Raw genomic sequence first — 12636 nt, 5'->3', positions numbered from 1 at the left:
AGGACTGAAGGACGGTCCTTCACAGGTCTGTTCCCACCCCCTAATGTGGTCCCCTTTCCCAGCCAACAATCGCGTGAACTCTTGAGAAGCAACCTGGGGAGGCAGCCGGGCCTATAAGCCTGTTGGGGTGCGCCTGCACGACAGCTGGGGCCAGGATCGGGAAGCCCAAAAAGAGAGCCATGGCAGATCCTAGAACAGAGATGCAAGAGGGAGCCATGGCAGGTTCTAGAGCGGAGGTGTCGTCCAAAGGAGTCAGTGTATTCTAGGCCCCGGCCGACAGACTGCCGTTGTTGCCAGAGGGCAGGGCCGGGCTTCGGCTCAGTGTCAAGGTCCCGCGGGCCTCCCGGAGCCTCCAGCAACCCTGCCCGCGCCCGCCAGGATCCTTCCCGGGTCCCGCCCCCCGAACCCCGGGCACCACACAGCGCAGGCGCGCAGACACGCCCCCGCCGCCAGAGCGGCCTTCCAGTCCCGCCCCCGCCGTGCGTGCGTGGGCGGAGCCATGAGGGGTGGGGTCTGCGTCGGGGCGGGGGCGGGGGGGGCGGGGCCTAGCCTGGCCTATAAAAGTGGCGGCGACGCGGCCCGCCCGGCTCCTCTCGGCGGTGGCGGCCTTGGCGGAGGAGTCCGCGGTGGCGGCAACGGCGACGGCGGCGGCGCTGTTCCCCGCGCGGTCCGCGCAGCGGGCTCCGGGCTGCGCGTCTCGGGCGGCGGCACTGCGGCCCCGGCCGGAGCCCGACCCCGGTGAGTGTGGCCCTGCGACCCCGGCCCGACCCCGACCCGGACTCGGGGAGCGGGCCCCACGGAGCCTCGCCGTCCTGGCCCGGGCTCCCGGCGCGCCTGCCGCGGCCACTCAACGCCCTCCTTTGTCTGCTCCCGCCCACAGGGTCCCTTCACCGGCCGCCCCCCCGCCCACGGGCCGCCCCCCGGGCCCCGCGTCCCCTCCCCCGCTGGCGGGGCCCGGACAGAAGATGGTGCAGAAGAAAACAGCCGAACTTCAGGGCTTCCACCGTTCCTTCAAGGTGAGGGCCGGGTCGGCTTGGGGCCGCCCCGGGTTGGACCACCCGAGTGGCCGGTGGCGGGACGCGGAGCCCGCCCCCCAGGATAACCCCGGGGCTCGTGCCAGCTCCCCACCCTTCGCCTGGAGCTGCCCCAGCCTGGTGTGCATTGTCGGGGCGGGGGGGGGGGGTGGCGGTGTCAGCAGCCCACAGTCCAATCTCAAGCACCCTGAGACCTGTCGGGTCTTTCTTCCAGAAGCCCCAAACCGGGCTGGGGACCCCTACATATGTGTCCCCTGCCGACCCGAGCCAGGCATGTGCTGGTATGGTGAGGAGGGGGGAGTTCAGTAGGCCACAGTCAGTCCCTAGCGCCCAGGGGCCTCTGGGGTCGTTCCTCCAGGAACCCCGGGCAGGGCTGAGGGGCGTCCTGCCCGTGGGGGCCCCTGGCTGTGTGTCCCCTGCAGAGCCCAGCCGAGTGTGCACTGCTGGGGACTGTCAGCAGGCCACAGTCCGGTCCCCAGCGTCATGGGGCCTGCGGGGGTCTGCAGGGTCCTTCCTCCTGGAACCCCAGGCGGGGCTGCAGGCCTCCCCTGCACCCTCCTGGGTGGTCTGCAGAATGGGGCAGTGGGCTGGATGCCCTCCCAGCGCAGCACGTCCCAGACACCCCAGGCCCAAGGCTATTTCCTGTCGGAGCAGGAAGTTTCTGCGGCGGCCCCATGGCTGTGGCATGGGGCCGCCGCAGTTCTAGTCTCAGATGAGCGAGTCTGGGGAGGGCAGGCAGGTGCTAGGCAGGGGCCCCACAGGGCCTGGCCCAGGGGACACAGTGATGTCAGCGGCCACCCCACCCCGCTGGCCGTGTTATGTAATGGCTTCCCTGGGCCTTCTTGGGCAAGAACCTGTTGCCCTCTAGAGAAGGCAAGACCTGGGTGTCTGTGCGTGTGTGAGTGTGTGTGTGCAGCACGCGCACGCCTACAGGCGAACTGCACACCAGGGTGGGAGGAGCGAGCTGAGACTGTTTGGGTTAAAATTCCCAGGCCCGTCCAGCCAGCGTCCCGGGCCAGCGCCCCACCCCTGCCCACACGCCTGTCGTCCTGGCTTCTCCCCCCAGGGCAGCCACAGCCTTGGCACGTCCAAGTGTTCAGGGCTGGGCGGGAGCAGGGTGGACTTGAGACGTCACTGGTGGTGGTCTGTTCTCTCCGGGGGCTGGGTGGGAGCCGAGATGGGGTCAGCGCGTGGGGCCGGCACAGTGGCCAAAGCAAAGTCGAACTTTCTGGATGGTTCTAGCCACCTCCTGCCAAGGCCTGCTGACTGGAGGCCCGCAGCCAGCCCTGGGCCTGGCCTGGCAACACTGCCTGGTACTTCGGGTTGGTCTCTGCAGGCCGTGCGAGAGCCCAGCGCTGAGGTGGGACTGTGGGAATCCTGAGGGAGTTGGAGGGACACTGGGCAGGGAGTGCTGGCTCTGAGGTGGCCCTCCCGGTGGCCAGAGGCCGGCCTCGCTAGGTGTCTCCTCCCACTGCACCCCAAGCTTCCTCGGGCCGTGGCCACCGCCCTCCCTTCAGCCTGGCAGCAGCGTCTGCCAGGTGTCTCTGATGTATTTTCCCCATTTCTACATGGGAGAGTGGAGCCTTGGACAGCGTGGGCATTTGTTTTAGCACCCCCCGCACGTGGTGACAGGGACACAGGAGCTGGCATGGCTAGTGTCCCTTCACCTTGGTGACTTGGCCGCCCCTTCTCTCCAGGGTCCAGCTCTTTGCATTGGAGGCTGGCACAGGGGTGTGGGGTCGGTGACAGGCCCCCTGAAGTCCTCGTGCCCTTACGTGGTCCTTTCGAGTCACCCCTGGGTGCTGGTCAGGTTAGGAGCTGAGGTCACTAGGCCGAGGTGAGGTAGCTGGTGCGGGCCGCCGCTGGCCCCGAGCCTCACGTCCACCCTCCCTCCTGATCACCCCACGTTGCCACCCTCGGGCCCCTCCTCCTGGGAGGAGGGAGTCACCTGACGCCTCCAGACGCCCCTGGACTGAGCCTTCTCAGAGCGCTGACTGCCGGTGCTGGCACAGCCGTGTGCCTGGCTCCCCGTGGGTGCCGGACCCCGGGGCGGGCAGGGGCAGGTGCTGGTGGACGATCCCCCGCCGACTGGCTGGAGCGCCGCCTTCCTCCCCTCCCCCGCCCGCTGGGCCTCCTAGCAACTATCTGCAGGGCGGGTGGGTGGCGAGGCCGGGAGGGCCCACGCCTGTTTTTCAGCCGCTCCCTGTGACCTCTGCCTGCCCCTGTGCTGCCGGACTGGCTTCCGGGCCTCCCGTCTGCAGGAATCTGGCCTGGCCCCTTCTGCTGTTAGGCCCCTGGGTATCTCCCTGGGGCTCTCCCGGAGTTCCTTCTCTGCCAGATGGTCCTCCTGCTGGAGCCCTGCTTCCCCTTGTCCCAAGGCCCAGAGAGGGGCAGTGACTTGACCCAGGTCCTCCAGCATCAGAGCTGGCGCCACTGCCGCGTGTACAGGGCCCCCACGCCCACCCGAAGCCCTGGCCACCTGGACCGCCAGGATTCGGGGAGCTAAATGAGAGCAGACTCCTAGGGAACCACGGTGGGGCCTCAGAGCCCCAACTTTAAAGCCTCAGCCTCGTGCGTTGCTGGGGGCCACCAGTCCTCACGCTGGATCCACAGAAACTGGAGGAACCCCAGCTGCCTTCGTTCCCTTGTTAGGATCCCACGCACCCCCCCCCAGTCCCAGAGGCCGTCAGGTGACCTTGAGCAGGCCCCTCCCTGCTCAAGGGCTGTTTCCTTAGCTGGACACCGTGGCCTGTGAGGGGCTCCGTCCTGGGGTGTCTGAGGGTACACGGGACAGTGCGCTGTGGCCGGGCCAGGGAGCGGCCCAGTGCTCACGCGGGAGACCGCGGGTGCCTTTCCCGTGAGCCCCCAGAGCCGGGTCCCAGTGGTGCGGAGCTGGAAGCAGACGAGCGAGGGGGGTCGGACCAGGAGAGGAGGCGCAGAGCTGGGGGACGGGGCGCATTGTGGGCGCGTCAGGAGCAGAGGTGTGGTGGCGGGAATCGTCTCGGGCCGGGAGGTGCAGCGGGGATGAGCGGACAGCGAGAGGCAAGGAGGGCAGTGGTGCCCCATTCCACAGAGGGGAGACTGAGGCCAGGAAGCCATGGGAAAGCAGGCAGGGCCGCCTGGCTGGGAGCCCCGCCCCGGGAAGCCGCTGACTCACTCCCTCGCACTGGCTGCCTTGTGCCTTTGCCTTTGATCCCTGTGCCGGCAGGGGTGCGGGCGGTCAGCCGGGCTGTGGTGCTGGCCCCATCCTGCAGGTGAGCAAACCGAGGCTCAAGACATGGCCTGGTGCCCCACGGCGACTCAGGCCTGGCCTGGGAGGCGGCACCCCCTCCCCTGCCTGCGTCTGACCTCCTCCCATACCACACCCCCTCCCCAGAGGCCCCGAGGGCCCTGGGCTGGGGGTGAAGGGTCCATTTCCTTGTGGTCAGGCAGAGCCAGGCTTTCTGCTCCGCAGCATGGGGACGTGGAGGCCGGGGCACTCTGGGTGCAGCTGCCCTGCAGGGTTGGGGCCTGAGCTCTGTCCTCTCCTCTCCTGCAGGGGCAGAATCCTTTCGAGCTGGCCTTCTCCCTAGACCAGGCCCACCACAGGGAGCCTGACTTCGGCCTGGAGTGCCCGGCCCGCCCTGGTGAGGGGCTTGGGGGGAGGGCGAGCCTCTGGCGGTGGCGGAGGGCTGGGCCACCTCCTGAGCCAGGTGGGCCTCACCTCTGGCTGCCCGTGCACAGATATGCCCGCAAGCCAGCCCATCGACATCCCCGACGCCAAGAAAAGGGGCAAGAAGAAGAAGAGGTGCCGGGCCACCGACAGCTTTTCGGGCAGGTTCGAAGGTGAGTGGGGCCGGCGGGGGCAGCGGTGTTGGGGAGATGGGCCGGCCCAGGGTGGCTCTCACCAGCCCCCTGCTCCGCAGACGTCTACCAGCTGCAGGAGGACGTGCTTGGGGAGGGTGCCCACGCCCGCGTGCAGACCTGCGTCAACCTCATCACCAACCAGGAGTATGCCGTCAAGGTGAGACAGGCCCCAGCACCTGGGCGGCCCCCCTCGCCCCTCCCCAGCCGTGCCTGGGATCTGGCACCCACCAGGGGTGGCAAAAGGAGGGGAGCTGGCATTTGAGCTGCCGACTGGCAGCCGGGGAAAACCAGTGTCTAAAAATGGCCTCAAGGCCGGTGACTCAGGCCACACCTGGGAATCCAGGTCAGCCTGGGCTGAGCCCCCAAGTCCGGGTGGGAAGTGACAAGGGGTGGCCCCGCTGCACAGGTGGCCAAGGACCTGGTGCCAGAGGGACCGCCGAGAACTGGGGGCTTCAGTCAGAGCTGATGCTCATCTGCTGGGTCACTCAGGCCAGGCCCCTGTCCCCAGGGATGACGAATGCTTCCCTGTACTGGTTACAAAGATTGAAAGGCAATGCCCTACTCGGGCCCTGGGGGAGCTGGGCATCAGGGGAGACCAGGGCAGGCCCGCGAGAGCCTCTTGCAAGCCCTGGGCCGCCTCTGACCCAGGGTGCGCCTGCGCAGCCTGTGCTGCCTGGCCGGGCGTCAGACCCTGTGTTCCAAGAAGCCTTCCAGGCTTCCCTCATGACCCTGCATCTGGGCTGGGTGGGGTAACGGGAGACTGGCTGCCCAGGAAGGAGGGCCAGGTGCACAGTGGCAAGCGGGCTGGCCGGAAGCCTCAGGCCCTGGTGGAAGCGTGGTGACCAGGGTGGCTGTGGTCCCCGCCCCTGGGAGCGCCCGGGTTGGGTGGGTGATGGTGCCATAGGACTGCACACCTGGCATCAGGCACATTCTGCACGGTCAGTGTCCTTCCTAAGGCCCCTGCTGGGCAGCCTGGCTTCTGTCACTATGACGGACAGGGAAACCAAGGCTCAGAGGGTTGGGTTAGTTGTACCGTGTGTGACCCCTCAGAAGGCCGTTCCCTCCCGAGAGGGACCACTGTCTCCTCCGTGGAGTGGGGGGCCCTAGCCACATTCCCAAGGGACGGAATGAGGTTCCGGTAACTCCAGGAGGGCACGGCTGCTGGCCTTATCTCAAGGAGCTCTAGGAATCTGGTGGTTCTGCCCCTCTGTGGGGCAGGTGTATTTGTCACTAGACAGGTGGGACAGTGTTTAGGGTGGTCGCCAAGCCCCGGTGACCAGTGGATGTGCGTGCCCGCCTGCTGCTGGAGCCTGGCCAGTGGAGCACACCACGTCCCCTCCCCCAGGCTGCTGCTGGGCTGGGAGCCCCAGGCACAGTGGTGACCCAGGCTGCCCGCCCACCCAGTGAGAGGGGGCCCTAGGTCCAACCTGGGAAGAGGTTCCCAGCAGGTGTGTGCGGCCTGGCTTTGCTGGGAGAGAGCTGGCACGCACTTTTTTTTTTTTTTTTGGCATGTGCTTTCTGACCTCCCCTCTCTGGGAGCGAAGCGGCTCACCCCAGGGGGTGGGCCCAGAACCCTCCCGTCCTTAGAGCTCCTGGGTGCCAGAGGTGGGTGGGCGCAGAGGCGTGGGCTGGTTTCCTGAGACTCTGGGGTCCTGGGAGGCTGTGCCCCCTGACCTGGCCTGAAACAGACTTGGGCTTACGGGGCCGGGGCATCTGTCCAGACTGGTGCCCAGGCAAGTGGGATGGCTTGGCTGGCAGCCAGGTGCCCCCAGGCCCCTCCAGTCCCCTGGGTGGTGTGTGAGCCGGCACAGTGGCCCCCAGTCTCCTGGTCAGGGAGAGGAGGCCGCTAGGCTAAGGAACCTGCTGCCCTAAAGGAGTATCTTGCAGGGGTTCCAGGCCCCAAATACACCCCAAGGCTTGTGGCAGTCAGGGGTGGAGAGCTACCGGCTCCTGTCCCGCTCACCCCTCCTGTGATGCCTCTGGGGAAACACATTGCCCCCAGTTTGTTTTGACACCAAAGTTTTGACTACCAGTAAATTCTGGGCCCCCACAGGATAGCTCTGCTTTCCAGAACTTCAAAATCTAAGCTCTGACGAGCTTCAGGCGTGACACAGGGGAAGTTTCTGGCAGGGGAGGGGGGGCGGGTCTCAGGCTGTAGGGGGTCTGGCTGACCCAGTTGGTGTCTGTGTGTGTGTCCTCCCCCCGCTGATGTTTCAGATCATTGAGAAGCAGCCGGGCCACATTCGGAGTAGGGTTTTCCGGGAGGTGGAGATGTTGTATCAGTGCCAGGGACACAGGTAATGTGACCTACCCTCCACAACACTGGGCCCCAAGCCATCTTTCAGTGGCTGAATGGGCCCGAGTGCCTCATCACCCCCAGCAAGCACTTAGTGAGCACCCACTGTGTGCCAGGCCCTGTGCTGGGCATTGTGGGTGGGCCCAGCGGCAGGCAGGCTGACAGTCCCGAGGTGGGCAAGGCGGAAGCAGGCCCGTGGCCCCAGGCGCGGCCTTCCTGTGGGTAGGTGGGGTGGAGAAGGCGGGCCCCTGCTGGGCCGGGCTGTGGCTGCCTGCAGGCCTGAGGAAGCCTCACTCCTCCCCCGCCTCCCTGCCCCAACCCCAGGAACGTTCTAGAGCTGATTGAGTTCTTTGAGGAAGACGACCGTTTCTACCTGGTGTTTGAGAAGATGCGGGGCGGTACGTGGGGCCTGGCAGGCTTTTCCATCTGATCCTAACGGGCCGGGGGCTTAGGGCCACCAGGGAGAACCTTTCAGGGGGGCCTGCACATCAGAGGGGCCTTGGGTCCACACGTCAGCTCAGGTTGGAGGACTCTGGACCCAAGGAGGCCGGAGTGGGGGCTTCCCTGCCAGGGTGGGGTGGGGTGGGTGCTGGCCGTTGGGCAGTGGAGGTGACCCCTGTGTGTTCTGCTCCATGGCCTGGCCCAGGCTCCATCCTGAGCCACATACACAAGCGGCGGCACTTTAACGAACTGGAGGCCAGCGTGGTGGTGCAGGATGTGGCCAGCGCCCTGGACTTTCTGCACAACAAAGGTGGGTGGCCACGCTGCCTGCCCCAGGGGTCCCTGGGTGTCTAGCCCAGTCCACCTGCCCAGGACTCCTGGAAGACGTGTCCACCCACCCACGGACCCCTGACCCGCCTTCGTGGTTCTTGATTCTCCCTGCAGGCATCGCCCACAGGGACCTAAAGCCGGAAAACATCCTCTGTGAGCACCCCAACCAGGTGAGGGGCACCTGGGGGTGGCCTTCCCTGCGGGCCAGGGCCCCCAGGGTCGGGACCCCCACCCTCACAGCCCCCTCTGACCCCGCCCAGGTGTCCCCCGTGAAGATCTGTGACTTTGACCTGGGCAGTGGCATCAAACTCAACGGGGACTGCTCCCCCATCTCCACCCCGGAGCTGCTCACCCCGGTGAGGGCCTGCGGGCTCAGGGCGCCCCGAGTGGGGTGCGGGGGGGAGGGGTAGCTGGCAGGGGCGGAGAGGGCGGGAATGGCCCCGAATCCGGTCCCAGGCTGCAGTTGCATAACTTCGAGGTGCGGAGCCTGCTTGGCGGGTCGGGCCTCGGAACTCGGGCTTCCGCTTAGCAACAGCCGCTGATTGGCCGGGCAGAGCGGTTGGGCGGGGCCGCGGTCGGGCGCGGTGAGGCTGGGCGGGCTCCCGGCACCTGTTGATTGGGTGGGGGTTGGGGCGGGGCCGAATCCCTCAGCAGCCTCTGATTGGCCGGAAGGGCGAAGGCGGGGCTGGCTCCCTCAGCAACCTGTGATTGGTCGGGCAGGGCTGTCTGGCTGCGGGCTCCGGGAAGTCCCTGTCGGGGCGCCCCCCCCCCCCCCCCCCTCCGCGGGCCCTGACGTCCCCGCTCCCGCCCCCGACCGCAGTGCGGCTCCGCCGAGTACATGGCCCCGGAGGTGGTGGAGGCCTTCAGCGAGGAGGCAAGCATCTATGACAAGCGCTGCGACCTCTGGAGCCTGGGCGTCATCCTCTACATCCTGCTCAGCGGCTACCCGCCCTTCGTGGGCCACTGCGGCAGCGACTGCGGCTGGGACCGCGGCGAGGCCTGCCCGGCCTGCCAGGTGCGAGTGGGGTCCTGCCGTGGTGGCCAGGTTCCAGCCTTCTACCCACCATGTGAGGCTCAGGCGTCATGGCCTGATCCCCCCAAAGCCTGGCCGCCCAGAGCCACCTTTCAGTAAATCGGGCCCCATTTGAGCAGAGCCCACCAAGTGCCTCCCCGAGGCCACTCTCTGGCCCAGCCTCCCAGCCACCCCCAGATGGGTGGGTCTCTGCCCTCCTCGGCCTGCCAGAGCCCCCGGCCTTGCCAGCTGAGCTCAGGGCACTTTCCCCGACCCTAACCCTGGGCCCAGGTCACATGCAGCTGGTGGAGGCTGGGGGCCTTGACAGAACTTGTCACTCAGCGGTGCTCCTCCGGGTCCAGGCTTGCCCCTTCAGGCATCTGCGACGTGGCCTCAGCCCTTGCTGGCTGCAGCTCACCCCACCTTCCATGTTCCCTCCAGAACATGCTGTTTGAGAGCATCCAGGAGGGCAAGTACGAGTTTCCGGAAAAGGATTGGGCCCACATCTCCTTTGCTGCCAAAGACCTCATCTCCAAGCTCCTCGTCCGTGACGCCAAGCAGAGGCTGAGTGCTGCCCAAGTGCTGCAGCACCCCTGGGTGCAGGGGGTGAGTGGGAGCCCCAGGGAGGACTGGGGGGCCGCTGGCCTCCATCCAGCCTCTGCCAGTGGGCTGGGGTGACTCAGAGCAGGGGTACGACAGACCTAGGCGGCTCAGCATCGAGACCCCCCCCAGAGCGGGCAAGCGCGCAGCAGGGAGAACCCCACTGCCTGCTGGCCAGGTTGGGTTGGAACTGCAGGAGCTGCTTCTCAGCGAGTCACCAGGCCCTGTGTCCTGGAGGCGCAGGGGCCTCTTCTCACCTGGCACAGAGTGTCAAGCTGAGGTCAGCCAGGTGGCAGGCAGGCGCCTGCCACCCCCCGTTCAAGGCTGTGTCCCCACCAAGCTCAGAAGAGCTTGCTGTTTCTTCCGCCCAGTTGTCGTCCTGGCGGGGCAGATGCCTAGGCCACCAGGGCAGGGGGCTTAACAAAAATACAAGTTGGCACTGTGGGGAGCAAAGACTGGAGACCCACTGTCAAGGCGGATGGGCTGGTGGAGGGGGCTCCCAACCCCTGCTGGGAGCTGGGAACCCTCTGGAAGGGGCAGCTTTGGTGAGAGGCAGGCCCCGCCCACGACGCGCTCTGGCAACGTCCACCACGCTCACCCGGCTCGGGCGGCGCCCCTCCCCCCAGCTCGGCTCGGTTCCCGGGCAGGTGCACCGCCTTAACCCCCGGTGCTGTCGCAGCCAGCTGGGCGCCCCGAGGCGGTCGGGCTTTGCTCTCCAGCCTCACCTCTCCTGTCTCCTTGCAGTGCGCCCCGGAGAACACCCTGCCCACGCCCATGGTCCTGCAGAGGTGAGGCCCGTGTGGGATCTCGGGCTCCGAGCGGGGAGCCCCGGGTCCAGGAGGGGGCGCTAAATGTTAAGATGTTTAAGGAAGACTACACGATCCTCTTTCAGTCTTGGCGGGGGAAGTCGTCCAAGCGCTTGGGTGTCCTTGTACCGGGTGATGAGTTTGTGACCCCACCGCGAATTCCAGTCCGCCGGCCCCTCCCGCCCCCTGCGGAGTCTGGGGCCTCCTGGGGCCTGCAGCCCCTCCCCCAGGGCACTGCACAGACCCCGGGGGTCCCGAGGGAAGCAGGGGGGACGGGCCGGCGGCTACCTCCCTCTCCTTGGTGACCTCCACCCTGTCCCTAGGAACAGCTGCGCCAAAGACCTCACGTCGTTCGCGGCCGAGGCCATTGCCATGAACCGGCAGCTGGCCCAGCGCGAGGAGGACGCGGCCGAGGAGGCGGGGCAGGACCAGCCCGTGGTCATCCGAGCTACCTCACGCTGCTTGCAGCTGTCCCCGCCCTCGCAGTCCAAGCTGGCCCAGCGGCGGCAGCGAGCCAGCCTGTCCGCGGCCCCCGTGGTCCTGGTGGGAGACCACGCGTGATCCTCTCCTTCCCTCTGTACATAGGCCGCCCCTCCCCCCCTCAAGTCTAAAGATTTTTTTAAGCTATTGCTCGCGGGTGACCAGCGGGCTGCCCTCCCCCGGCTGGATTCCGAGGCGCTAAGCTCAGCTCGGGGGTCTTTTTATATAAGGTTTTTGCTGTTGGGTTTTTTTCGTGTTCCCCTCCTTTTTTTTTTCCCTTTCAATGGTGTTAAATGCAGAGCAGGCGCCCAGGGAGGAGAGCGGAGGGCCTGTGGCTGGGTGGGGCCCTCCCGCTGCCCCGGCCCGGGATGCGCCGGGTACTGTGAAGGCCGCTCCCCGCCGCCCGCGTGACTCAGGAGAGGAGGGCGTGGCGTCTCCCCGAGCCGGCGGGACCTCGCCGCCCCCCTCCCCGGCCCTCAGTGTTTTCAGGGATGGGTCGACCCCCACCCACCTCTCCTCGACGAGACGGTAGCTTCCTTCCCTCCTCTCAGACACCCTGGCAGCCGGGCCGGCCGGGGGCTTCTCAGGTCTCCCCTGTCGCAGGGCGGGGCCTGGGGTCGGGCGGGGTGGCGCCCCCCGCTGGAGCCCCCCCCGACTGACAATCGGGGCTCCCTCGAACCTTGACCTTAAGCTGCGGCTGCCCGGGGCCCCTCTCCGGGCTTGTCCACTGGGGACTGCCCACCCGGGAAGGGGGGTGCCAGAGGAAGCGCGAGGAGCCGGACAGGCCCCCGTCAGCCGACGTGGGGGTCCCGCGGACCCCCGACCCGGGCACCCGAGTGCCCCTTCTCAGGGCTCAGTCTGACCACGGCCACGTCCTGCCCGGCCGCCCCTCGGGTCTGGCGTGGAAGCTCTGTCAGCCCCGTTCCCGGGATCTCGCGGGACACTCCCCCCCCCCCCCGCAGGGCGGTGTCTCTGTTCCGCCCACCTTCAGGAAAAGGCCGCAGCTGCCGCGCCCCTTCCGCCCGCGCCCGAGTCAGACGTCGCGTGACCCGCCGGGTTGGGGAGATTGACGCCCTTCGTCCTCGGGTGGGAGACTCTATGCAATTCACAGGCTTCCTTTTCCACGTGCACACGGGCTTCTGCCGGGGTTGGGGGCGCGGGCAGCCGCCCAGACCGCCCTCCGGCTAGCTGTTCGTCCTGTCTCGTTAGTTTTCCAGAACATCAGCTGACTTCCCTTCCCTGTTCTTGACGAATACTTGAATGTGGGGGGGGGGGGCGGGCCTCGAGGCGTGGGGGGCTCGAGTGCCGTCTCTGCGGCCCCCCGAGTCTCGGAGATTGTCGCCGTCCTTGGTGGCTGGTGGGGGGCCGCCGCCCCGCCCGCCCGCCGAGCTGTGGACTGGCCTTTCCAAAGACTCCGGGGGCGGGGAGGCCATCCCCCATCATTTCTCGCCCATCAGTGATTCCATGTTTTGCAACCGAGGATTCTGCCTTTTTGTAAAAAAGAAACAAATGGACTCTCGCCCGCTGCAGGCGCCATGGCTATTTTACTCCGGAAAGCTGAGCTGTGAGCAGCTTTTTTTTTTTTTTTTTTTTTTTTCCTCAAAGGTGGGACAGCCACTTCCTCCCCCACCCCTGTCACAACGACAGTGCGGCCCGGAGGACTGGTCAGAACCGTTACTGTGAACGAGCCTGGCGCTGGGGGGAAGGGGGCACAGCAGTGTTTCAACGTTAAGATGTGTAAAAAAGACAAAAAAAAGAACTCAAATTTTTTTAAAGTGGGGGAAAAACATC

General features: G+C 66.8%; 1 protein-coding gene across 2 annotated transcripts; it reads left to right on the top strand.

Annotated features, from left to right (window-relative positions):
- Nucleotides 1-607: 607 nt before the first annotated feature.
- MKNK2 (MAPK interacting serine/threonine kinase 2) lies at nucleotides 608-12573 on the top strand. Of its 2 annotated transcripts, none has more exons than XM_061190829.1 (14): nucleotides 608-738; nucleotides 881-1016; nucleotides 4573-4660; nucleotides 4758-4859; nucleotides 4940-5037; nucleotides 7098-7177; nucleotides 7501-7574; nucleotides 7823-7927; nucleotides 8062-8117; nucleotides 8208-8303; nucleotides 8768-8962; nucleotides 9401-9565; nucleotides 10304-10347; nucleotides 10695-12573. In XM_061190829.1, exons 2-14 carry the CDS (start codon nucleotides 966-968, stop codon nucleotides 10924-10926), a joined length of 1386 nt encoding a protein of 461 aa, XP_061046812.1. In that variant the 5' UTR covers nucleotides 608-738; nucleotides 881-965; the 3' UTR covers nucleotides 10927-12573. The 2 variants fall into 2 exon arrangements, with proteins under 2 accessions (XP_061046812.1, XP_061046811.1); XM_061190828.1 differs by having other exon boundaries at nucleotides 10689-12573.
- Nucleotides 12574-12636: the final 63 nt, after the last annotated feature.

Source organism: Eubalaena glacialis, chromosome 4 (assembly GCF_028564815.1).
Source record: "Eubalaena glacialis isolate mEubGla1 chromosome 4, mEubGla1.1.hap2.+ XY, whole genome shotgun sequence".
Taxonomy (NCBI): domain Eukaryota; kingdom Metazoa; phylum Chordata; class Mammalia; order Artiodactyla; family Balaenidae; genus Eubalaena; species Eubalaena glacialis.
Note: the sequence above shows the minus strand (reverse complement) of the source record. Positions and strands in the feature narration are given on the sequence as shown.

What these genes read in the sequence shown, in the direction of transcription:
- MKNK2 (XM_061190828.1), top strand. Translation starts at nt 966, where the DNA reads ATGGTGCAGAAGAAAACAGCCGAACTTCAGGGCTTCCACCGTTCCTTC. An exon ending in CTTTTCGGGCAGGTTCGAAG is followed by an intron (nt 4,860 to 4,939) that starts GTGAGTGGGGCC and finishes CCTGCTCCGCAG; the next exon opens with ACGTCTACCAGCTGCAGGAG. An exon ending in ACCAGGAGTATGCCGTCAAG is followed by an intron (nt 5,038 to 7,097) that starts GTGAGACAGGCC and finishes CTGATGTTTCAG; the next exon opens with ATCATTGAGAAGCAGCCGGG.